Source organism: Podarcis pityusensis, assembly GCF_964106645.2.
Source record: "Podarcis pityusensis genome assembly, chromosome: 2".
Lineage (NCBI taxonomy): Eukaryota > Metazoa > Chordata > Lepidosauria > Squamata > Lacertidae > Podarcis > Podarcis pityusensis.
Window position 1 is genome coordinate 114,026,140 of NC_138029.1, and position 27,187 is coordinate 114,053,326.

The window sequence follows — 27,187 nt, forward strand, 5'->3', positions numbered from 1 at the left end:
TTCTTTCTCTCTTTGCTGTCTGATGCTAGAGAGAGAAGGAGCCATGTTGCAGTACTCCGTGTGTGTTTATATGTAAATAAAGTAGATTAGCCAAAATGCTGAGTTGCTGAGGTCTGTCATGCAAGGTGCGCAAACTCTGTGGATCCCTAAGTGTGCCGGTGTCGGTTGGCATCCGTCGCTGTGATGTTTGGGCTGAAGAAAGCTTTTGAAGCTCCCGAATGATCTACCAGGAGGGAGGGAACATGCCAATCGGGCATGTGTCTCTGCCAGGGTCCTACTCAAGTGTAGGCTGAACTCAATTAACTCAGGATGAAAGTGGAATAAGCATGTCATCTGGAGGGGCCCTAAGGAACCTGCCTTTAAGAAAAAACAACCACAGCTACTGAGCAGGAAGCAACTGCAGTTGTGAGGGACTGTCAGCAAAGTGCCCCTTTATTCTGTCACCTCCCCCCAGTGGCAACTCCAGGCAGCTAAAAGCCACCATTTTAAATTTCCCACAGTGCTCTGTCATCACTCGGGGCATTGTGACATTGGGAAACGTCAATGACAGGCTCCATTAAGGGGCAGGGCCTTACCTTTCTGAGCCCTCAGATTAAATTCTATTTCCTGCCCTCACCCCCCAGGTTTCCCACAATTTTGGTGATGACAGTGGAATCAAAGAAAATCCCCATCCACTCTATGGAGAACCTTGAAGGGCTTGTCATCTCTATTGCTAACATAACTTCTTAGAACAGTTATGTCATATTTGTTTGCTTATTCGTGGCATTTACATCCCATCCTTCAACAATCACATGCATGACAAATTTGTGCTATCAGTAGAGATGGCTGAGTGTTGTGAAGATCTCCTCAGATTTGCTCAGGATTTTTCCAGGGCATGGGTCGGGGGGGGGAGGGGGAGTAACTCAGGAAAAATCTGGTCCAGCTGGAAGGCTCAGAAAGGTGTTGCTCTGTACCCCTACTGGGCACAAGCCTTTACCAAAGGTGTCATGGGCTTTGAAGACACTCGAACTCAGGACGCAAGGGAGAAACGTGCTAAGAGGAAGGCACGCTTAGCAAACCCTCACCACGATCAGCTCCCACCCGGAAACCTATGTCCCCACTGTGGAAGGACGTGTGGATCCAGAATTGGCCTCCACAGTCACTTACAGACTCACTGTTAAAACAATGTTCATGGAAGACAATCTTACTCGGTTACGAGTGATCGCCAAAGAAGAAGAATGTTGGATCCTTAGTAGGAATTGTCAGTATTGTCTATTGGGTTGGGCCATCCAAGGATAGTCTAGCAATATAATTACTGAAGCTATAACTCAAATTTGGCCTGTGTTACGTTTGCTCAGTAGCAGAGGAGTCTACAGAAGGGTAAATTCTGCTCTGTTGATGAAGGTCCTCAGATTATAAAGGGGAGGATGAGTTCTACTGGATTGAAGGGGGAAAGGAATAGAGAATGGGTCGTGGGTTTTGTAGCTGCCTCTGCTGCTGTTGTCAATTCCTGCTTGTTGCTTTATATTCATTCTCTCTGCGGTGCAACGGCCTCTTTTGTGGAGCTAGAATAAGGAAGAAAAGAGGTAACTATTGGCAGACTGGTTTTCCAAGTGCGCAGCCTGACATAACCAAAACAACAACACTTGACACATGCGCAAGAAGGAAGTATCAAATTGAGGTGCATGAGAACTTCCCATTTGGCCCATGGGGCCATTTTGGCCAAGCCGCACCCACCTGCCCCACACAGCTGATATCCAGGGGGCTGGAAATGGATGTTCCAGCGCACCAGAGATCCCACAGATCTGTTGCTGCCACCTACAACTCCCCACCGAGGCCTACAGAGCAGTCCTCTCTCCCTCAGAGCTGCCCTGCCACCACCTGGCTTAGTTGCCTGGCCTGGCTTGAGTTAGTACGAATAACCTCTTTTTGCCCAGTTACAGATAGGTAGCCGTGTTGGTCTGCCATAGTCAAAATAAAAAAAATTCTTCCAGTAGCACCTTTAAGACCAACTAAGTTAGTTCTTGGTATGAGCTTTCGTGTGCAAGCACACTTCTTCAGATACCTCTGAAGAAGTGTGCTTGCACACGAAAGCTCATACCAAGAACTAACTTAGTTGGTCTTAAAGGTGCTACTGGAAGAATTTTTTTTATTTTGACTCTTTTTGCCCAGTTGGTTGTGAAGCAGCACCACTCACCAGTGCCGTCCCACCCATGAGACAAGGTGAGGGGACTGCCTCAGGCAGCAAGATCCACAGGGGCAGAAGATCCCGATGTAGATATTCATTGCCCTCTTGTTCCTAATGAAGGTCTTCAGTCAACCCTTCTTTCCTGACCAAGAGGGGCATGCAGTTTTGCGATTTGCCTCAGATGCTAAAATGTCGGAGGCTGGTTCTGCCCCTCAGGACTGAATTCTGCAGGGTAGTCCTTCTCAAGCAGATCCTGACAGCGCATGCGCATGCTAAGCATGCTAAGTAAGATTGAACGCACTGCTCTCGGTCATGGAAGGGGCGCATTTCCTTTTTTAAAAACCCTAATTAAGCATTAGCCTTCCCCTGAATGGATTCAGGACTGAGACTGGGTAGGCTAGCTAGTGTTAGAATTCCTCCTCTATGATTGCAGTCATGGGATTGTTGTCTATCACATGATGGTGTATGTTTTCATTCCACAGAGTGGGAAGTGACGGAGACAGGATATTTGTGTTACTGTGGGACAATTGTCCTTTGTTCTTTTTCTCTTTGCTGTCTGATGCTAGAAAGAGAGGGAGCCATGTTGCAGTGCTCCGTGTGTGATTATATGTAAATAAAGTAGATTAGCCAAAATGCTGAGATCTGTTACACAAGCTGCGCAAACTCTGTGGATCTCTAAGTGTGCCGGTGTCTATTGGCATCGGTGGCTGTGATGTTTGGGCAGAAGAAAGCTTTTGAAGCTCCCGAACGATCGACCAGGAGGGAGGGAACATGCCAGTCGGGCATGTGTCTCTGCCAAGGTCCTACTCGAGTGTAGGCTGAACTCCTGACAGCTAGAACACTCAGGTCACCTTGATCTGTGGCATCAGATTGGGGGCCTGAATTGGGTCTGTGGGGTGGATCACACTTTCCCGGCCATGGCAATCTTCTGGCCCTTTCCCCTTCTGACTCTCTCTATGGTCCAGAAAATGCCAGCTTCTACGGGGGGGGGGGGGTCTGAGGGTTACTCACATCTCTTCCCATAATAAAGACGTGTCACCAAAGCAGTGGTTGTAATTCCAAAGGTACAGAGGGAAGTACGCAGGAGAAGCCATATGAGGACCATGGTATCCTGTTGTGGTGCAGAATTAGATCCTGGAAGATTCCAAACACGGGAGAATGGATTAAGACAGGGGAACACAAAGACATATAATCGAGACCATATAACACTGGTCCTGAAAGACCTACATTGACTCCCAGTACGTTTCTGAGCACAATTCAAAGTGTTGGTGCTGACCTTGAAAGCCCTAAACGGCCTCTGCCCAGTATACCTGAAGGAGCGTCTCCACCCCCATTGTTCAGCACGGACGCTGTGGTCCAGCGCTGAGGGCCTCCTGGTGGTTCCCTCATTGCGAGAATTGAGGTTACAGGGAACCAGGCAGAGGGCCTTCTCGGTAGTGGCACTCATCCTGTGGAAGGCCCGCCCATCAGATGTCAAGGAAATAAACAACTATCTGACTTTTAGAAGACACCTGAAGGCAGCTCTCTTTAGCGAAGTTTTTAATATTTGACGTTTTGTTGTGTTTTAAATATTCTGTTGGGAGCCGTCCAGAGTGGCTGGGGAAACCCAGCCAGATGGGTGGGGTATAAATACTATTATTATTATTATTATTATTATTCACTTTCGCTGCCGGTTCTCAGAACTTACAGACTACCAAAAGCTAGTCAGGTCATCTTGATCTGGGACACCAGATTGGGAGCCTGAATTGGACAATACAATCCACCCATACAAAAGTCAGGCCTCTTAGATTTCCCATGAGCTTACCTTTCAGGTCTTCTCTAAGTACGTGAAGCTCAGTCCCGTTCCCCGAAGTCTCCTGGAATCCAGGGATCTTCACCACGCATTGATACACCCCTGAGTCGTAATGTCTCAGATCCCGTATCTCTATGTCGGCTCTTCTATCCAAGAGGAAGGCCTGCTCCGAGGTGGGACTCACCCTTCCCATGAATTCCCGGGTGGTCTTTCTGACCTCCACCCCTGGCTCCTTCACCCACCGGAAGCTCCCAACCTTAGGCTCTGAGGTGGAGTTGTAGGAACAATGCAAGGTGACGGAACCGCCTTCCGTGCCTTCTGCTGAGCTGGGCTGGGAGACCATGAGGAGTTCTTGAGCCTGGGAAGCTAGAAGAACAAAGATGGAAGAGTCAGGAGGTAAGGCAGGTGTCCCACCCCACACAGCTCCTATGGCTGGACGGCAATTCTCATCGTCCCCAATCGTACGCCATGCTGGTCTTGGCTTATGGTCTCACTGTGCAATGGTCTTTGTGCTTCTCCTCAGTTGTCTCCCTTCTGCCAAATTTTAGGTCATAACAGCCTTGTATTTAATCACTCACCTGGTCACTAAAGGGACACAGAAATCTCCCTTTTACTGAGGCTCGGTATCTGGCTCAGCAGTATTTACAGCTGTTATGTACTGAGTTGAACAGGAACCAAAATGCAGCAGTCTGATTGGTCCTAGAACAATAGGATTCAGAATGCAGCAGTCTGATTGGTCCTAGAACAATGCAGCAGTATGATTGGTCCGCAGGAGCCACCCAATCCGGCTCCAAACGGAAGTGAATCCACAACCTGATTGGCCTACAGGAGAATCCCGGAATTAGCCAATCATGTGCAACCCATTGTGTAAATAATGTATATAAAGCAGATACTTTGGGGGAACTTTCATTCCTCCTCACCACTATGAGCTGAATAAAGAGCATGAAATCCACTCTCGACTCCGAGTATATTTCAACAGCTGTCCAGGCTTTCAGACTAGGGTCTCTACCAGACCTCTCTGAAGTTGCTGAGCATTGAACCCCGGCCAATCTGCCTGCAAAGCATGCATGCACACACACAACAACAACAACAACAACAACAACAACAACCACAACCATACACAATCCTAAGAGGCTGTTGGCTTTTCTTCCCTATTCTGGCTTCAGAGGAAGGCTTATCTTCTTATGGAGGTAGAAAATGAGTCTCTTAGCAGGGTAGTAAATATTTCTGCATGCTAGAAAGGTTTGTGGGCTTGTTTACAAAGCTGGATTGCCGGGCACTCATGTTTCGTTCAGCCTTTCTGAGATTATTTACACAATGCGCTTTCAACAGGTTGAATGTGGCATACAAACATTGAGAATTATTATTATGGAGATTTTTTTAAAAAAAAAAAATCCAAGTAGGAATCTGGATTGAAATTTGAACTGTTGCTTTTCTGCATACAATTCTTTCAACTTTTTTTTTTTTCATTTCGTAATGGCGTTCGTTTTTATATATGCAATCGTTTTATTTATGTTTTAATTGTATTGTGAAATCACTTAAAGATGCCTCATAGGAAGCAACTCATAAATATAAAACAATTGCAGTCATACCTTTGTTTTCAAACAGCTTAGTTCTCAAACGTTTTGGCTCCTGAACGCCGCAAACCTGGAAGTGAGTGCTTGCTCCGGTTTGCGAACTATTTTTAGAAGGTGAGCGTCCAATGGGGCTTATGTGGCTTGGCTTCTGCAGCCAATCAGAAGCCACACTTTGGTTTCTGAACATTTTGGAAGTCGAACGGACTTCCGGAACGGATTCTGATCGACTTCTGAGGTACGACTGTACAATGATAATAACTCCTCTTGCACAATGGGACTCCCCACCTCCCAGCGCATGCACCTCATGCCCTGCTAGAATCTTCAGAGTGATGGACAGACCAGAACAGAACCCCTGGAACAGACTGAGGGATGCGCAAGCAGAAATCCTTTCACTGTTGCGCAAGCAGAAATCCGTTCGCTGATGGAATGTCCTATTGTTAGGAATCTGCGCACTTTTACTGTTTCGTGCAGGATCACACATCCTGACGGGGTCTGTGTGGGATTCATTTTTTTGTGAAGGGGGATATTAGCAAGGCCACACACACACACACACACACACCCTACACACATCCCCTTCCGTTCCATGTAGCTGTTGCCGAATTTGGGTTTGTGGAAGTAGTTTGCAATCATGACATGAGGATGGCGCATGTGGGCAGGCTGTTGGACAACGTTATGTGAGGGGAAGTAGTCGACCAACTTCCTGTTTGACGGTAAAAAGGCAAACGTGTGTAAAGAAAGCAACCATGTGCAATCTATCCCTGCTTTTCTTTCCCTCTCTGTGGGTCTGTCTTTGGCTCATTTGGATCATTTTAGCCTAGAAAGGGGGTGCAGGAAATTTGGAAGGCCGAGAGCAGAACTGTATCCCATGCAGCAGCTTCTCTCAATAAAAGGAAGCCTTGGAAATGTATTGTGTGGGTATCCATTGACATGATAACCAGCTCTGTATATTTAACAACTGAGTTTATCTCAGTGAAGACCTTACTTGGAAAATAAATAGAACCCAGGCGGTTAAGAAAGCCCAACAGAGACTCCATCTCCTCAGAGTATTGCAGAAGAACGATGTCAATCAACATTTGATTATCTCCTTCTACCGGTCAACAATAGAAAGTGTCCTTTCATACTGCATCACAGTGTGGTACGCTGGTTTGACATCATCTGATAGGAAGTGCCTACAGAGGGTGGTGAATACAGCACAAGATATTATGGGCTGTCCCGTGAATCCGCTGGATGAAATAGCGGAAGAACGTTGCCTCAGGAGAGTGAGGAAAATTCTCAGGGATGATTCACACCCTGGCCGGCACTTTCTTGATCTCCTGCCCTCAGGCAGAAGATAAAGAAGTATGATTAGTCGCACCAACAGGGTAAAGAACAGCTTCTATCCATGGGCTGTTAGGTTGCTGAATGAAAAGATAACAGGACAACTGACTTTCGGATTTGGTGGGTGTGCGTCAGTAAATGAGGGGAATTAAGACTAAGAGAGATGAGTGGGGGGTGCTCGTGTATTCTCACTGTAAACCACAGAGCCTAGGACTTGCTGATCAGAAGGTCAGTGGTTCGAATCCCCGCGACGGGGTGAGCTCCCTTTGCTCAGTCCCTGCTCCTGCCAACCTAGCAGTTCAAAAGCACGTCAAAGTGCAAGTAGATAAATAGGTACCACTCCAGCGGGAAGGTAAAAACAGTGTTTCCGTGCGCTGCTCTGGTTCGCCAGAAGCGGCTTAGTCATGCTGGCCACATGACCCGGAAGCTGTATGCCGGCTCCCTCGGCCAATAAAGTGAGATGAGCACCGCAACCCCAGAGTCGGCCACGACTGGACCTAATGGACAGGGATCCCTTTACCTTTACCTTTACAAGTTGTACAAGTGACAATAAAGTTTTTCAAATATGAAGATGTTTGACTGGGGGGGATACCAGCTCCTAGCTACCACCAGCCTGTTTTCAGTGTGGTGGAAGAGGAGGGATCAGGCCAGTGGTCCTTCAGTCCGCCATTTTGTTCTCATAACAGCCACCGAAATCCCTGTGGGAAGCCTGAAAGCAAGACCTGAGCACAAGAGCGCACTGCTCCCTTGAGTTTCCCAGCAAATGTCACTCAGAGGCATACTTCCTCGCATCAGAGCCTCGCTAGTCACCACAAATGACTAGTCTGTTGGGTCACACAGCAGCTTTCATCTTAGACACCTTCCTGTTCTCCCCTCCCTCACGGTTATCTGTGGCTTAAATCCCTCACCGTAATTTAAGCCACATATTTCAAATGGCCACACATCACGGGCTCACTTTTATTTTTGTTCTGAAGCTATCCCTTGTGTCGCAGTTTTACAAGCCTGACTGTGTGTTGTCGTGGACTTCTCTGTTCTGTATGCAATGGAAGTTCCCCTGCAGCACTAAAAATATATATATGAGTTTGAGGAACTGTTAGTAACACAGGATGCTGCCACAAGAGCCGCTTTTACTCTGACCTCATTTGTTTATTCATTTGGTAGAATCCAGATAGGGACTTCCTATTTAACAACAACAACTATTATTATTATTATTATTATTATTATTATTATTATTATTATTATCCCACCAATCTGATTGGGTTGCCCCAGCCATTCTGGGAGACTTCCAACATATATAAAAACACAATAAAATATTAAACATTAAAAAAAAAAACTTTCCCATACAAGGCTGCCTTCAGGTGTCTTCTAAAGGTTGTATAGGTATTGTTACAAAAGTCGGGTGCCTCTCTCTGCAAGAGCCCATGGGATTCTAAATCTCCTTTAAAAAAACAGATTTTGATTTTGCTCCAGCCTTTTAAAATGCAGCGTTATTTGTTTTTATTAGGAATTATAGGTACCAAGATTCCATAGGATCAGAAAATACTTTTTATGTATGCGACAACAGATGCACGGATGTTATTAGCCCAGTGATGGAAAGAAGAAACCGTCCCGACCAGGGAAGAATGGCAAACCAAGTTGATGGACCATGCAGAAATGGCAAAATTAAGTGGGAAGTTCAGGAACCAAGAGGACAACAACTTTAAAAAAGAATGGGAAAATTTATAATTTATTTAGGAGACCATTGCGAGCAAATGAAAACAATAGCAGGATTTTAATCTCAATTGTAAGGTAACAAAGACTATGGATAACTCAGATGGATTTTTTTTTAAAATGTGGATAACGGATTGATAAGCAGTTGTAAATGTTGACATTTGGACCTATGGAGGGGGGGATTTTTGAGATTCAGAGCAATCTCTTTATATGGATTTGTAATTGATTTTGTTATTAATTTATATTTTTTTAAATCAAATAAAATCTATTTTCAAAAGGGGGGGGGGGAATGCAACGTGATTCAGAACCACTTTTCAATGGTAGTTCTGCAAATACGGAACTCCAACTCCATCTTGCCATTTCATTCTGATCATATACGCCATTCATTTAAAACACACCGTTTCCACCACCAAAGAATACCGGGAAATGCAATTTAGCCCACACAGAGCTACAATTCTCAGCATCCTTTGTTTCCTTAGCATAATTTTACTAATCTAGATTTCCAAGATAGCCTTAAAAAAAAAGAGAGAACCATAAAACAAATATAAAACAGATCAAAAACGTCAGAAACAAAAGCAATTATTGTAGCAACAGCAAAAAAATAATACAAAAAAGCAGTAGATATAAAATCAGTTAAAATCCTGGGCAATCTTTTTTCCCCCTTTTTTAAAAAATGTCTAAAACATTGTTCTCTGGGCAACCCTGTCAGGTGATGGCACATAATTAATAGTAATTATTATTACAATTTTTATTATTTACTATTTACTATTAGGGGCGTGGGTGGCGCTGTGGGTTAAACCACAGAGACTAGGACTTGCCAATCAGAAGGTCGGCGGTTCGAATCCCCGCGACGGGGTGAGCTCCCGTTGCTCGATCCCTGCTCCTGCCAACCTAGCAGTTCGAAGGCACATCAAAGTGCAAGTAGATAAATAGGTACTGCTTCGTCGGGAAGGTAAACGGCGTTTCCATGTTCTGCTCTGGTTCGCCAGAAGCGGCTTAGTCATGCTGGCCACATGACCCGGAAGCTGTACGCCGGCTCCCTTGGCCAATAAAGCGAGATGAGCGCCGCAACCCCAGAGTCAGCCACGACTGGACCTAATGGTCAGGGGTCCCTTTACCTTTACTATTAATTTATTATATATTTATTGTTTATTTGTTATTATTTATTATTATTTACTATTTTTATTATTATTACAATTATTATTACTAACATGAGTTTGACCAAACTGTGGGAGGCAGTGGAAGACAGGATTGCCTGGCGTGCTCTGGTCCATGGGGTCACAAAGAGTCCGACACGACTAACCACAATTATTATTAATAAAGCTTTCAGAGTGACATGGATATTTGGAGAAGGACTGGGCTAGCTGGGGTGGGATGCTCCACGGGGCCTCCAAGGAGTCAGCCTGCCTCCTCCCACTCAGCCGCCCTACAGCTGAGGGGGAGGCAGTGGGCGGACCATTTGGGGCAGTCAGAAGCCTGCGGGTACCCAAGCCACCACATCACTCCCAGAAGGGACGTGTGGCTGGGCGTGCTGCAGCCCCTGCGGTGAGTGCCGCATGTCATTTTGTCAGCCCCCTCAGTGGTGACACCCGGGGCAGTCTGCCCCCACTGCCCCCCTTCCTCCACCCCTGTCACTAGTCCAGCTGCCGCATTCTGGATTAGTTGTAGTTTCTGGGTCACCTTCAAAGGTAGCCCCACATAGAGCGCATTGCAGTAGTCCAAGCAAGAAGTAACTAGAGCATGCACCACTCTGGTGAGACAGTGCGGGCAAGTAGGGTCTCAGCCTGCGTACCAGATGGAGCTGGTAGGCAGCCACCCTGGACACAGAATTGACCTACGCCTCCATGGACAGCAGTGAGTCGAGAATGACTCCCAGGCTGCTCCCAAGTTTGGGGGACCAGGGAGTCCCCAATACCTGCCCGCCCCCTGTTCCCCCCAAACAGTATTTCTGTCTTGTCAGGATTCAGGTTTAAATGTACGGTATGTACCAAGAATGTCAGATAATTTCTACAGAAACAGAATCAAGTGTGGAAATCACTGTTTTCCCCATACAGTGGTGCCTCAGGTTAAGAACTTAATTTGTTCCGGAAGTCCGTTCTTAACCTAAAACTGTTCTTAACCTGAGGTACCACTTTAGCTCATGGGGCCTCCCGCTGCACGATTTCTGTTCTCATCCTGAAGCAAAGTTCTTAACCCGAGGTACTATTTCTGGGTTAACGGAGTCTGTAACCTGAAGTGTCTGTAACCTGAGGTACCACTGTATTCACTCAACATCAGGACCACATTAACTTCAAACAAAGGCAAGTAGGAATTTGTTGACACCAAGTTTCAAAGCTGCAAGTATCTATCACAAATTAACGCAACTTGCGTTCAGTTTGTGGTGCTTGGATGCAAGCTCCATTGAATCTAGTGAAACTTATTTTATGATATTGCTTTTTTGTTGTTGTTGCAATTTCATTTTGGTATAGTTTTTATTTTAGTTATTTATTTAGGTGCCGGCAGCGTCAACCACAGAATCCTTTCATCTCCCAACATGACCTTTTAAGTGGAGATCTTCCGGGGGCGGCGCGAACGGCAATGGCGGTCCTCTTCTGAACGGGAGAGGAGGCTCCGCAGGCAACGGGTCGTCCGCTACGGCGAAGCGGAGACCCACTCTGGAAAACCCCAGGCGGCAAGAGCCTGGGGTCTTGAGGCTCGGTGGGCGCCTTGAGCGACCCTCCAAGTGCAGAAGGAACCCCGTAAGGGGCTCCGGAGCGCAGAGGGGGGTTGCGGCGCTGTGAGCTGTTTCACAGCCTGAGGAGCGAAGCCGCGCTGCTACTGTCGGTGAGCGCTGATCCCTTTTCCTGCTAAATTACGGATTCGGACGAAAAAGCAACTAACTTGTGAGTAAAAGACTGAGTCACTTGAATTTGAGACTTTAAAAGGAAAACTTAAATTGGCTTGAACTTGGCTGAAAGCGGAGAGACGTGGAAGCAGGAAGTCCGTCTTCCGCAGCCATTGAACTTGAAAAAAGCAATCAGCTGGAGGAGTGGAGGCTGAAAGAAAGAGATCCTAAGTTTTACAGATCTAAGCATCTACTGAACTTGCATCTTAAAGTAAAGACTTTAAGTTAAAGATTTGGGATTTTTATTTGCACTTGACTTTCCTCCTTTTTATTGGATTACAAATTAGAAGGTGAAACCCAGAGTCAGGAGCTGCCTGAGCACTAAGGGAGCTGTCAGCACTGCAGATTTGGATACTGTATATTGGAACTTGAAACAATCTGAGGGTATTGAGACCTTTTAAATTTGAAACATTTTTTTTTGGAGATAAATAAGCACTGTCTGCAACAAAGTGACCATTTATAAACTCTGCTAAACATTTGTATTTGAAGGTTCTTGGACATTAAATTAGACTCTGAAAGACAGATTAAGCTCCCTCTAGAGGATTGGATTATAACAGTGACTTTACATGCACTTTTTACTTTCGATTCCCTTGCTGTTTGCTTGCTCTGGACCTTTCCATTCCCATGGGAACAACTCAGTGTGACCTTGACTGACAGATAACGTTGGAATGAGTGGCACAAGAAAAAGAGGGAGAGCTAAACAAACAACTTTAACAACTCTAACCTCAGCCTCACAGACACGTAGATCATCTGTGCCTACTTTGCCCTCAGAAGTGGAGGGAGAGGGCGAAGCAGAGCAGTTACAATTGGAAGATATGGCCTCAGGAGCATCTGTTTCTGTTCTAGACAAAATTTTTGAAAAATTGGAAGCTTTGGACAAGAAAGCAGATGCGCAATCAGCAAAGATTGATAAAAACACAGAATGTCTAAATAAATTAACCACACAAGTGGTACAGAATGCACAAGCAACTGGACAGTTAACGGAGGCCTCAGCAGAAAATCGGAAATTGGCTGAGGACACCAGACAAAAATTTGAAAATTTAGAGCAAGAGGTAAGACCACTCACTAAACAAGTCGGGGAACATCAGATTTATCTTTCTATGATAGAACTGCGAAACCGTGAGAACAACTTAAGGATTAGATCACTACAAGAGGCAGAAGAAGGACATCTAACTGAGTTTTTGACCAAAGAATTCTCCAAGTTCTGGAACTTGGAAGAAAAGGACTTTAAAATCGTGTCAGCTTTCAGACTTGGAAGATTTATAAAGAAGGAGAGGCCCAGAGACTGTTTGATAACATTGAGATCAAAGGAGGAAAGGGATAAGATTTTGGGACTACATTTTGTAAAATCACTGGAGGTTTCGGACAGAAGAATTGAAATTTATAAAGATATCCCAAGACTACTGCTTGATCTTAGAGCCGCCTATTCTGAACTTGTTAAACTACTAAGGAGCAACGCAATTCCATTCAGGTGGGAATTTCCCCAAGGAATATCTTTTACCTTTAGAGGGAGAAAGGTTAAAGTAAGAACACTGGAAGAGAGAGACAAATTCTTGTCTACATACGGAGAGGACCTTCAAAAAGGAACTGAACTACCTTCTGGGCCCGAGGCAACGCCAGTACCAACATCGGCATCTGTGGAACCTGAAGATCCTGAGAAGATACCACCCCTTGAAAAATAACCAGATAGTTCAGGATGTCTCTGCAACTGTTGAGCTGGAATATTAATGGTTGTAACATTCCGGAAAAAAGGAAGAAAATATTTCATATATTAAAAAAAGAACAATTGGATATTATTTGTTTACAAGAAACACATGTGACGAGGCTCCACAGAAAAGTGTTAATAAATAAAAGATTGGGCCAGGAATTTGTATCGTCCGACAAAGTTAAGAAGAGAGGTGTGGTGATATATGCAAAAGAGAGCCTGTCACCTAAATTCCTATTTAAAGATGAACATGGAAGAATTTTGGCTATTGAGATACAATATCAAGGAGAGAAATTGCTGATATTAGGAATCTACGCACCTAATGAAGGGAAATCGGAATTCTACAAGAAGTTGCAGGAGACAATGCTGGACTACCTAGACTACAACAACATCATAATGATGGGAGATATGAATGGGGTCGTATCAACTAACATGGACAAGTCACAAAGTCAAAATGTTACAAAAGACGGCAGACTACCTAAAACCTTTTTTGAAATGACTGACAATATGGATTTGATTGACATTTGGAGGACAAAGAACCCACTAGGAAGAGAGGGAACATTCTTTTCTGAAGCCCAACTGACCTGGACAAGAATCGACCAAATATGGATCTCCAGAGGCCTGGCACCCAAGGTCAGAAAAGTGGAAATCTGCCCAAAGACCTGCTCCGACCATAATGCAGTAAAGATGGATATGACACTATTACCAACTGGATCCTTCAGATGGAAGATGAATGACAATTTGTTTAGAGATCAGGAAATTACCAAGAAGGCCCAAAAAGTTCTGAAGGACTATTTTGAGATAAATATGAATAATATGGTGGAAAAAAGAATAATCTGGGACGCAAGTAAAGCTGTAATGAGGGGATTCTTGATACAACAGAATGCAGTAAAGAAAAGAACACAAAATGAGAAGAAAGATAAGATCTTGGAAAAAATAAAAGAATTAGAGAAGAAATTAAGAGTGAATCCGAAGTCACAGCCAACTCTGAGAGAAATTAAACTTTATCAAACACAATATTCTAAATTGATAAATCAGGAAATTGAATGGAAGGTTAAATTAATGAAACAAAAAACGTTTGAGTCGGCGAATAAATGTGGAAAACTGCTAGCTTGGCAGCTGAAGAGAAGACAAAGATTAAATACTGTTACAAACTTAGAGGTTGATGGAAAAAACATCCAGAATCCAGTGGACATTAGAAAGTGTTTCCAGAGATACTTCAAAAAATTATACACCCAAGGGCCGCAAGATGATGCTGAGATTAAACAATTTTTGGTAAAAAACGGACTATCTAAATTGTCACAAGAAAATAGGACAATCCTGAATTCTAAAATAACACGACAGGAGATCGAACAAGCTATCCAGAACATGCAACTTGGCAAATCTCCAGGACCAGATGGGCTGACCTCCAAGTACTATAAGACATTAAAAGACTATTTGATACAACCTTTGATGGAGGTCAGCAATGAAATTATGGAGGGGAAGAGGGCACCGGAGTCGTGGAAGGAAGCGTTTATCACATTAATACCAAAGTCGGAAGCTGAAAAGACACAACTTAAGAACTACCGTCCCATCTCTCTTTTAAATGTGGATTACAAAATATTTGCAGACATTCTGGCAATTAGATTTAAAAAAGTTTTAAATGAAGTAATTCATAAGGACCAGGCCGGCTTTCTCCCAGGAAGACATCTGTTTGCTAATACAAGGAACATTATTGACATTTTGGAACTTTTGCAAACAGACATAAATACAAAAGCAGTCTTAATTTTTATAGACGCGGAGAAGGCCTTTGACAATATCTCCTGGAAATTTATGATGGGAAATTTAAAAGAGATGGGAGTGGGACGGGGTTTTGAGAATGGGATCGGGGCGATATATTCAGAACAGAAAGCTAAACTGATAGTTAATAATGTGGTTACAGAAGAGTTTAAAATTGAAAAAGGGACACGACAAGGTTGCCCTATTTCCCCTTTGTTATTTATTTCGGTTCTGGAAGTGCTATTAAACATGATTAGAGAGGATCGGTTGGTGGAAGGAATTCAGGTCGGTCAGAAACAATATAAATTAAAAGCTTTTGCAGATGACCTGGTTTTGACCCTGCAGAAGCCAGAGCCCAGTACGAAAAGAGTATTACAACTGATTAATGATTTTGGTCGGGTGGCTGGATTTAAACTAAATAAACAGAAAACTAAGGTTTTGGGGAAAAATTTGACTGATACAGAGTCAGAACGGTTTCAGAATGAGACAGAACTTAATGTGGTTAAAAAAGTAAAATACCTAGGGGTGAACATAACAGCAAAAAATCTAAGTCTATTTAAGGACAATTATGAAAAATGCTGGACAGAAATTAAGAGAGACCTAGATAGTTGGTCAAAATTGAAACTTTCTTTGTTAGGCCGAATTGCTGCTATCAAGATGAATGTATTGCCAAGGATGTTGTTTTTATTTCAAACACTTCAGGTCTTGGACAAAACGGGGTGCTTTCAGAAGTGGCAGAGAGACATTTCTAAGTTTGTCTGGCAGGGCAAAAAGCCCAGAATTAAGTTTAAGATTTTAACTGATGCAAAACAAAGAGGGGGCTTTGCCCTGCCAGACTTAAAGTTGTATTATGAAGCAGCAGCGTTCTGCTGGCTAAAAGACTGGCTACTTCTTGAGGACACTGATGTGTTGGATCTGGAAGGGTTTAACAATGCTTTTGGATGGCATGCATATTTATGGTATGACAAGGTTAAAGCAAATAAGGCCTTTAAGAACCATATTGTCAGAAAATCATTGTTTAATGTCTGGACAAAATATAAAGACTTGTTGGAAAATAAAACACCAAGGTGGCTTTCACCTTTGGAAGCCAAGGCCCGAAAAAGACCCAATATGGAGGCTAAATGGCCAAAATATTGGGAAATACTAGAAAAGGATGGAGACAATTGGAAATTGCAGAGTTTGGAGAAAATGAAAGACAAAGTGCGAGATTGGTTACATTACGCTCAGATCAAAGAAGTTTTTAAAAATGATAAGAAACTAGGGTTCCAGGTGGAGAAATCGAAATTAGAAACAGAATTGTTAGAACCAAAGATTAAGGTACTTTCAAGGATGTATAACTTGCTGTTGAAATGGAATACACAAGATGAAACGGTTAAATCGGCTATGATATGGTGGGCACAGGACATTGGGCATAATATCATGTTTGAGGACTGGGAGAGGTTGTGGAGCAATGGATTGAAATTTACTGCATGTAACGCTCTGAAAGAAAATGTAATGAAAATGATTTATAGATGGTATATGACCCCAGTCAAACTTGCCAAAATTTACCACCTGCCTGATAATAAGTGTTGGAAATGCAAAGAATGTGAGGGAACGTTCTTCCACCTCTGGTGGACTTGCCCTAAAGTGAAGGCGTTCTGGGAAATGATCTATAATGAACTGAAAAAGGTATTTAAATATACCTTCACTAAGAAACCAGAGGCTTTCCTTTTGGGTATTGTCGGCCAAGGGGTGGCAAAGAAGGACCAGACATTCTTTATGTATGCAACAACAGCAGCAAGGATACTTCTCGCAAAACACTGGAAAACTCAAGATCTACCCACACTGGAAGAATGGCAGATACAACTGATAGACTACATGGAACTGGCTGAAATGACCGGCAGAATCCGTGACCTGGGAGAAGAGAGGATTGAGGAGGACTGGAAGAAATTTAAGAACTATTTACAAAAGTATTGTAATTTGAGTGAATGCTAAACAAGACGCTAGATCAAAATAACTGAGCACCACTAAATTTAGAAGTTTTTAAGAAAATAAGTAAGACTATGAAATTTAGCTCCTTCTGAGAATTATAAGATTATGAAATATAGAAGGGATATAAGAATTTAAATAAGATGATAAATTGCTGACAAAACGTTACAACGATGAAAGTGGGAGCGGGAGATGTGAGGAAGTCCAAAGAAAATGTGAAAATATGTTAAGATCAATGTTACATTGTTTATTATGTTTATTTTTATTGTAAAACTTAATAAATTGCTTTAAAAAAAAAATAATTAAGTGGAGATCTTTATCCCAGTCTGCCCTCTGTTTTCATATATGGAATTGTTTTTAAACGTTTTATATATGAAGCTATTTTTGACAATTTTCACACTTTTCTTCTTTCGTTGTAACAGTTTGGTTTTTCCTGCTGTAACCTGCCAATGGGGTCTTACGGCACAGGGAGATAAGTAAGTTTTGCATAGACCATTTACCAATTATTTTTAAAACAAATATCTAAGCAGCTTACAGTATAGGTTAAAACATCTCAATAAAAAAAAAGGGGGGGGGGAAATCACATTCTGTAAGGCACAGTTAACAACTAAATAGAGAATCTTCCTTGGCATCGAAATAGATATTACACATAAAAACCTGCTGCAAAAATACAGTTGAAGACATTTTTCTTCCAACCAGCTTTCCCAGCTGAATAATTGGACCTCTACCATGTAAGTCTATTCTTATTGTACATCACTTTCAGATGCTTGTACAGATGAATAAATGGTTGATAATATTTTTTAAAAAAAAATAATGACAAAAATACAAGGAAATTTCAACAATGTAAAACAGCTGAAGAGAATATCCTCTAAATATAAAGAAATAAAACAAAATGTTACAAATGAAAATCAGCACAAAACTTATATTAAGTTTTCATTCTGCTTACTTCCCTCTGTCTGTAAAGTTAGGAGTAGCATAAATAAATAATTGAGAAAATAAAATTCATTTTAATTTGAATACTGAAGACACAAAGACAATTGTTTACAGACCGGAATTTGACCACCCAGAAATTAAAATTCTCATTCTGGAGCCCAAAGATACCAGTAAATTCTACTCTCCTGCAGCTGCCATCGTGGGGTTAGCAGAGGATCTGACAATTTTGATTTTCTGTTTCTCGTTTTTCTCTAGTCTTAAATTCTGTTTTCCAAATTTCTGCAGCAATTGGCGTGTTAAAAAAATCCCCATGAGAATTCTTCAGCATTTCAGTGGGAATTTCTTCTAATAAGCATCTCATATACACATTTTCCCAAGCAATTTCACCTGATATAATGCATGTTGGCATGCTATTTTCACAAATATATTCATTTTAATGCAGACTTCCCCCTAATATATGCAGTTTTGTAAGCACTGTCTGGTTGGAGAACTGCATCACAAAATTCGGGTGTTTGTGATTGTCAAAGGACGGCGGTGTTTCAGTTCTCGCACTGTTTTGGAAAGCACGAATTGGCTAGATTTAGCTTTTAATTGAAAGTGCATCCCTCCCACAGAGAGTTGTCTTGCCCTGGCGGAAGGAGAGAGCTAACTTTCAGAAAGGATTTCCCTACAACTGTTTCTATCTTGCCTCTATTGATCTTAATTGTTGCTGATTTGTGAGGTTATATGGAAAAGCTGCATGTCTAAATCCGTACAAACAAACAAAACAAATACATGCAGTGCCTTCTCAGTGGTGGCTCCCCATTTGTGGAATGCCCTCCCTGGCAACATGCATTTGTTTTCGCTCATTATCGACTTTCAGGAGTTGAGAAACATTCCTGCTTACCCAGGCATTTAATGGCCGGCTGAGAGAATGTGACTGTTTCAAGGATGCTTTTAGACCTGATCTAAGAACGTTTCAATAATTTTATAGATGCGTTTGCCACCCTGAGTTCCTTTGAGAGGAAGGGTGGAATGTGGGTCGGCTTGCTCTGGCAGGGTGGAAAGCTGTGCTACTATATTATGGGTTGCTGGTTCACCCTCCTCCTCACTCCTGTGGAAGGTTTTTACAGTTTCGCTGGTACCATCAGAAGTAAGGAAGTGAAATCGACAAAGCTTTTTGCAGAAATAAACAAAAGACATAGAGGAAACGCAACAGCTATCTTCCTGGTAAATATTGCCCCAAACAGGGATAGGGAGCATGTAGCCCTCCAAATGTTGTATGGCCACAATTTCCATCATCCTCATCGCCTGCCGGCATGCCCAATATTCAGGGTTGATGGGAACTGTAGTCCATTAACACCACACCACCAGGTCTGACTAGCAGAAGGATCTGAGAGAGGGATCTTTCCCAACTCAGTCTGGAGATGCCAGGGATTTAATCTGGGAGTATTGGGAAATAATTTATAATGAATTGAAAAAAAATGTTTAAAAGTACTTTTCCAAAACAAAAAACCAGAATATTTTGTTGGGGATAATTCAGATGGAAATTCCCAGGTATGCCACTACTGCAGCCCATGTTTCGTTAGCCCAAAAATGGAAAACGAGCGAGGTCCTGACTAAAGAAGAACAGCAACTTAAACTGATGGAATATGCGCAGATTGCGGACCTGACATATAGAACAAGAGAACAAGAAGAACATACGTTTAGAGAACGGAAAACGTTTATTGAGGGTCAAAAAATGCGTTCTCAAGATGGCCACCATGTAAGTTTCCTCCTTCCAGTTCTCTCCGACCTCTTCTCCTGACTTGGATTTTACAACCGCTGGAGTAAGCTATTTACTTTAGTTTTGCCTTTTGCTAGACAAGTAATTGCTGGACTCTCCACTGGTGTGATGCCAGATTTTAACTAAGTTTGACGAAGGAGGATTGCTTTGGATTGATCTGGGTGGTGCCAAACTTGTGTGCTTCATAGAACAACGATCCTTCAGACCTGCACCGCCGGCACGAAGAGAAACTCCCCTGTTTAAGGTTTCTTATTGCTAAATGATTTTCTCTTCTGGGGGACACTCGGACAAATGACTGAGAAATGTAAGTAAGCAACGAACTTTACCTTACTTTTTCTTCGCTCACCACTCCCCTGCCTCCTGCAATACTCTCTAAGGTGCATTAAGATATTTCCAATTATTGCGGATATTTCTCCTAATCTCCACTATGGGCCATGGCAAGCGGCCAAGGGACCTGGATGAGGCAATGCCTCCCCCGAGGCCCAAACAGTCCAAGATTGATTCTTTCTTTCTTAACTGTAGCAGAAATAACGAGGAAGATAGCTACACGGTTGAAACCCACAATCGTTTTAATCCTTTAATTGACCTCGCAGCCGATATAGAAGTGGAGGGGGTGAACTTGAAGGCAACGAATAATGCTAATGATAATGACAAAGAAGAGAGAGTCACCTCGAAGGGGGAGTCCGAGTTGGCCCTGGGCGATGGCATGGGATTCAATCATTTCCAATTAATAATCAGGACCCTGCGCTGCATCTTTAAGAGCATAAATGGGATCTCCATGCAGGTGAATAATCTCCACCAAAAGCTTGAGGCCCATTTGCTGGAGCTGCAGCACAACCTCACTCTGCCTCCGAGGGATTTAAAGGGACAGAGGTGTACCTCCCCTGTTAGACATGAAAGTGGTACTGGTGGTCACCTCTTAAAAACTCAACTGGACTCTCAATCTCTGATCTTACAACCAAACAAAATATGTCTAACTATACGCAGCAGTGACCCCAGGTCCCCAAGGTGGAATAATCCGAGAGATGTCAAAGATCATCTAAGGCAACTCCTTCAGATTTGGCCTCCGCTAATAGATCTCAGTACAGTGAAACTCTTATACTACCACCATCGGTTCCAAAAAGTACTGCTCTCCTTCCAGTCACCAAAAATTCCCTCCATACTGGTTAGGCATAAAGCGTTTTTGGCCACCTGGGGCATCTTCCCAACGAGAGTCTTTAATGACACCAGGATTAAACCTCTTTTCCGTAGCATCGTACAAAAAGGTATCCGCTCGCCAGACAGGCGCGACATAGTCTTGAAACTCAAGCTGTCCACCCGGGAACCTCACCCTCCCTCTCAGCCCAAGCCTCCTGGTTTATCTACTCCAGCTACAGAGAAGCATGACCAAAGCGGGCCCAGCCATCTGGCTGCCTCAGAGGAGAGGGACCTTATTTCATCCTATGGCGAGTTGCCATTAGTAGAACAGCAGGAAGTTATAAACAGGCTCGATACACTCAAGCAGCAACTTACACATGTACTTCAAGAAAAAATCTCCTCAAAACCTGGTCATAGCAACCTATTAAATCAAAGGAACGCAGTCATGAAGGGGCTAACACCCCAGAAACCCCTGCCAATCACTGGGACTCCAATAACGGATGATATGGCAGTCTGCCTGGCGGAAGCTCCTCATACACCGTCGCAACGCAGACCCCCTTCACCTCTACTAATAGATCTGCAATCAGCTACCTCGTCCTCCGCCTTAAAGAGCAATGCGCCAAACACCCCTCATCCTGGTAATCTGTCAATGTCCTATTCTTCTATGCCTGACCTGGAGTCCTCATTCAGTGTGGTCCAGCCAGATGACTGTATATCCTCGTCCTTTGCCAGTCAACCTCTTTTGGTAGAACCTCATGTATCCGCAACCTCTTCAAGCCAATATATAAACGTTAAGGAAGCCACTGCGCAAAGAGACAGCTCAGGCTTTATTGAAGACCCTGCTGGCCACATCAATCAAATTACCACCCCTTCGATACCTTCGGCTGTATCACGCCTGGCGCTGTCTCAGACCCTTGGCAATGCTTCTCCCACCAGCAACCAGAGTAACTGACTAGCACATAGTCCCTCTTCAAACTGCTTCAATGTGCTATCCTGGAACGTGGCGGGATGGACGTCCAAACAGGATGGCAGGGATATGAAAGAGTTTTTAGCGAAATTCCAGATTATGGGTATACAAGAGACCTGGTGCTTAGAATCGTCACCCCCCCCTTCCCTACTGGGCTATGACGCCTTTGTGATTCCTGCGACCAAAACACATTTGTTTGGGCGCCCTAGTGGAGGCCTGGTAACATTTGTTTCGCAGGAGCTTCAACTTAATATCTCTCCTCTCTTTTGGTTAGAGAGTAATTGCATTCAAACTTTACACATCACTAACAGCCCGGTTGGGGACTTCATATGTGTAAACTTGTACAATCCATCTACCTACTCCTCTTCTCATTCAAATCAGCTTTGGGAGGATTTAAGATTTATCCTCGACAAATCTGTGGCTGAATTTCCAAAGTCAGAGATCCTTATAATGGGGGACTTTAATGCCAGAATCGGAGCAGATATAAGCTCATTCACCAATAAGTCGCAATTATTCATAGAAGATGAGTGGTTTCCTACGTGGAATTCACATGATGAGACCATTAATAGGGCTGGCATCATACTGCTGGAGTTTACCATAAACTGCGGGCTGCACAGCTTGCATGGCACACCCAAAGACTGGTCCGGGGGATTCTATACTTTTCTAGGATCTAGAGGGGCAAGCGTTATAGACTACATCTGGTCCTCCTCGGTATTTAATGATAAGGCATATTGTTTCAATGTGTTCAACAGAACCGAAAGTGACCACCTGCCAATCGCCATCTCCTTCCTCCACACACAGCTGGGGCTTCCCAGCTCACTCCACCCCCAGGATCCACTGATCTTAGCTCCTGGACGTAAGAAGTGGGATTTCTATCTGGAGCAAGACATAAAAGTCCTCCTAAATTCCCCTGAGATCCTAGCCCTGAAAGCTCAGCTGTTAACAATGAATGTGAATCATTTCTCAACTTTCCAGCAAATTCTAGCCTTCTTGCTTCCTTCACTTACGAAACCCTCCCGTGCGATTCTAACCTGGAAGAATCAAACTTGGTTCGACCAAGAATGCAAACAGTGCAGAAGTAGGCTTAGATTTCTTCAGTCTGATATGAAATCAGACAGCACCCAGAGCAAAATCAGGGAGTTAGCCCAATTCCGTTCATACTACAAGAAGCTGCTCCATCATAAGAAATTGCTCTTTGCGAAAGACCGCTGGACGGCACTGTCAGTGGCCATTAAAACCCGTGACGACAAGAAATTCTGGAATTTAATTAATGCAGGTTTAAGACCCCCCTCATTCATCGCTAATAACATCACAGCAGCCAGTTGGCACTTTCACTTTGCTCAGCTGTATTCCGCCCCAGATCCCGAAGTAAATGTTGTCTCCACTCTTCCAGCATCTGCCTTGCCCACCTGGGAGCCCGTCTCCCCAGAGAGATGTATACAACTAATCAGTACGCTTTCAGGGGATAAATCCCCGGGGGAGGATATGATACCACCTGAGGTATTCTTGTCGAACCAGACATGGTGGGCCCCTATTTTAGCATCTCTCTTTACCACTATTAATGCTACTCTTAAGATTCCACCTAATTGGAAACAGAGCATAGTCATCCCAATACATAAAAAGGGGGATCCACAAGATCCGCGTAACTATCGACCTATCAGCCTGCTGGACATATCATACAAGGTCTACTCTAGATTCTTGCTAGAGAAATTAATCGAGTGGGCAGAAGAAACAAAGCTATTCCACCCGGAACAGGCTGGCTTCCGTAAAGGTCACAGCACATCTGGCCAATGTCTTGTTCTATTTACCCTGATTGATAAATACCTAAACAGGTTCAACTGCAAACTACACGCGGCTTTTGTGGACCTGACCTCCGCTTTTGACTCCATCCCCAGAGATAGGCTATGGCAGAAGCTTAGTTACACTAACATAGATAAGAGACTCCTCCACCTTCTTATGGAAATTCATAATGACATATCGGCCAGAGTAAAATTCGGCCCCCTGGGAGCTCTATCTGATCCTTTCCCTCTGAATAAAGGGGTCAAACAGGGCTGCCTCTTGGCCCCTTTTCTATTCAATTTCTACATCAATGACATCGTTACAACCATGAAGGCCCTAAATCAAGCTGCCCCCTCTTTACAACAGCTCAAGATCCCCATATTACTCTATGCGGACGACATGGTGATACTGTCTTTAACCAAGCAGGGCTTAAACAACATGCTCAGAGGGCTCATGACATATTGTGATACCAACTCCCTCAAAATCAATTTCGCCAAAACCAAAATTCTTACTTTTGGCACGAAAACTCGGAAGCCTTTCTGGAATTTTGAGGGCCACTCTATTGAATATTGTTCAGCATTCAAGTATTTGGGTATCACTTTTCAGCATGGGCTTAGCTGGTCAGCTCACCTAAATATGACCATCCTGGCTGCCCGTAGAACCATCAAAGCCTTGGAGAAATTCTTCTATGCAAAAGGCGGCCAGTTGGTTCCACCAATCAGAAAAGCATTTATCAGCAAAGTCCTCCCGATGTTACTGTATGGGGTTGAAATCTGGGGGTGGAATTTAAAAACACTACAATGGCTGGAGATTCTGCAAAACTCTTTTGCACGAAAGATACTGGGCCTCCCCAAGGGCTCAGTTGCTGCACAGTTAAGAACAGAACTGGGCCTCCCCTCCATTGTTGCGAGAGCCCACATTAGAATCATTAGTTTTTACTGTAAATTAATCAATGCCCCAGGTTCCCTACTAGCTAGGCAAGCCTTTTTAACTTGTTCTCATACCAACAAATGGTCCAAGGCCATGGAGACTATTACTGCACGCTACTCCCTCCCAGATCTCGACACGCTGTCATCTTGGGACCAACATAAAATCCGGGCCTGGATTCTTACAAGAGACGAGGCCATGGACCGGGCACAGTCCATTACAGCTCGCCTCTCCATGTGGCTCCCTAAAGTGAAAGTGGTAAGATCACTTGCCAACTACTTGATAGACCTGACGGAGCCCAATTTGAGAAGAGCGTTTACTATGGCCCGTTTCCATTCTATACCCACGGCCTTCCTGCAGGGGATTTACTCTAAGACCCCTATTACTCAGCGTTTATGTCCATGCACAATGAATGAAGTAGAGGACTTCATACATTTCTTTTTCTACTGCCCTATTTATGAGCCAATAAGACCTAAGCTCCTCCTCTTGATCCCGTCCACCATTACATCTAAGGAAGACTGTTTGAAATCGCTTCTTGTGGACGCAAATCCCCAAATTTCACGTGGGGTGGCAATTTTTATAGTGCAGGCTCTGAAACTCAGGGCTACTCTGACTGGGTAGTGTGTCCTAGACCTGGACCTGTTTTAATTCTTTTTATTACTTTTTCAACCCAATGTGCCGAGCCTATTTTGGGGCCATTTTATGTTTTATATACATCCGCATTTTGGATTCTTGGCGCTGGCAACTAAATCTTTACATTATTGTCTTAGGGTAATTTAAATGTCATTACGCCAGTAATACCGCTTTGAATTTTGTTTGGTTGCTTGTCTCTAGTATTTTTGTCTTATTTTGCTATGGCTGTATGCTAATGCAATAAAGGTTTTGATTGATTGATTGAATAAATGGGGGGGAACTGTGTATACTTGAAAACGTTGGCATTATTAAGATAAATTCAACAGTGTAAACAAGTTTGGATGGATGTATTAATGGAATACTGAATGGTTTAGTTAATGTAAAATATGTGGGGGTTTGCGATATGCGATTGAACCATGGAAAGAGAGGAAGGGAAGTCTTTGACATTTAAGGTTTAATGAATATTTTAAATTGTAAAATAGAAAACTTAATAAAAATTATATATACACATATAAATAATAATAATCTGGGATGCTCAGTGTACAAAGCACATGTTTATCTCTAGCCCTTGCTGTCCAATGTGCCTTTATTGAGGGTGCTTCTAGATTACCTGCTTATTGAGCATTAAGTCCTGATTTATTTGCAGGGAAGTTAGATAATAATCCCACACTTTCCCCATCACCTTCCCAAAGGTCCAGTTTTTGTGGGTGGGAGGGGAGTGGGTCTGTTGCGCACCCTCCAAATTTGCCAATATGTGATTGAAGCACCCCAAATCACTGCCTCAGTGCGAGAGATGGGAACGAGGCTCATTCCATCAGCTTTGCTGAAAGACCATCTCCGTCAGACATCTCCTGCTCCTGAACTGTTTCTGTGCCAGCTGGTTGTGATAAGAATTACTATTTTAAGAATTGGTGCCTGTTTGTTTCCCCCCCCCTTCCCTCCCTGTCTCTTTTCCCTTGTGTGTTGCATTTTGGGGGGACAAACGCCGGCTCCCTCAGCCTGAAAGCGAGATGAGCGCCGCAACCCCATAGTCGCCTTCAACTGGACTTGACCGTCCAGGGGTCCTTTACCTTTTTAACTTGCATTTTTTAGATTGTAAACCTGAGGGCAGGGACCACCTTGTTTAACTGACAGTAGACTAAGTTTTAATTTATATATATTTTTAACTGTTGCTATATCTGTATTGTCCCTGTTATACCTAATTGCAGATTCAAATGTATCCCTCTCGTGTTTTATGACTTCCTTGATATTGTATGTGGGCTGGAACTGGTCTGTGACCGAAATAATAACATTCATTCAACTGACTGTACGTAAGCCACTCTGGGGGCCTTTTAAGCCAAAGACCAAGGTATAAATGCTCTAAATAACAACCCTCTTCCCTAAAATTCTGTAGATTCCAAAGCCTTATCAAGTCCCACTCCGCCCTGCCAAAAAGCAGGGTCTGCCCCCCAGCCCCAGCCCCTCACCGATCGGCCCACACAATCCAGACCTCCACCTGCCTCAGGTAGCCTGCAAGCTCCAGCAGAACAAAAACTTGAGAAATCAACTCAAACTATAAAAGAAAAGATAAAAAAAATCCCAACCAGTGAACAGATGAAAGATTCCTTCCCTGTTGCCAAATAAACAGTGACCAGTCAGAGCCTGAGTACAAGCAAATTCCATCCACCAGATCTATTCCACAGTGCAAATTCTAGAGTTGCAGGCTTTGTTAAAACACACACACACAACCCTCTACTCTTGTGTCAGCTGCCAGACATAAAGAAGGCAAGTAAGCGATGTTTTCCTCGTCATATTATGTCTGCAATCAGGGGAGAAAAAATGCTTACCTAATTTCCATTTGTTATGCCTACTGTTAAAGACACAGGAACAGAGCCAGCAAAAGACAGTACGCACAATTACTATTTTTTAAAAGACAGTTGGCAACCCTAGAAATCTGGATCAGACCTGCCCTTTTTTGACTCTCCGGCCCCCTCGCCTAAAGCTTTTCCTTGTGAAGGTGAAACATCGAACACACCTGCCTTGGTTACCTGTGATCAGAGTCAACATCAAGTGAATCGCTTTCAGGTCCATGAGGCCCATCTGAGCAAAGCCGGTGGATTGGTGGTAGTTGTGGACAGAAATGAAATTCCTTTTGGGGAAGGCGATAAGAGATGGGGAAGTATGGCAGT

At 43.5% G+C, this 27,187-nt stretch overlaps 1 protein-coding gene across 1 annotated transcript; it reads right to left on the minus strand.

Annotated features, from left to right (window-relative positions):
- LOC308470094 (natural cytotoxicity triggering receptor 3-like) lies at positions 1-27,187 on the minus strand. Its single transcript, XM_080993366.1, has 4 exons — positions 27,047-27,187; positions 3,972-4,325; positions 3,179-3,301; positions 1-1,544 (listed from the first exon to the last, which is right to left on the minus strand). Exons 1-4 carry the CDS (start codon positions 27,096-27,098, stop codon positions 1,483-1,485), a joined length of 591 nt encoding a protein of 196 aa, XP_080849492.1. The 5' UTR covers positions 27,099-27,187; the 3' UTR covers positions 1-1,482.

Bases quoted from the DNA above. Each gene is read 5' to 3' on its own strand.
- LOC308470094 (XM_080993366.1), bottom strand. From the start codon at position 27,098: ATGGGCCTCATGGACCTGAAAGCGATTCACTTGATGTTGACTCTGATC. The intron at 3,302-3,971 runs GTAAGCTCATGG...GGAATCTTCCAG, and splicing joins ACTTAGAGAAGACCTGAAAG to GATCTAATTCTGCACCACAA. The intron at 1,545-3,178 runs GTGAGTAACCCT...TCCTTATTCTAG, and splicing joins TCTTTATTATGGGAAGAGAT to CTCCACAAAAGAGGCCGTTG.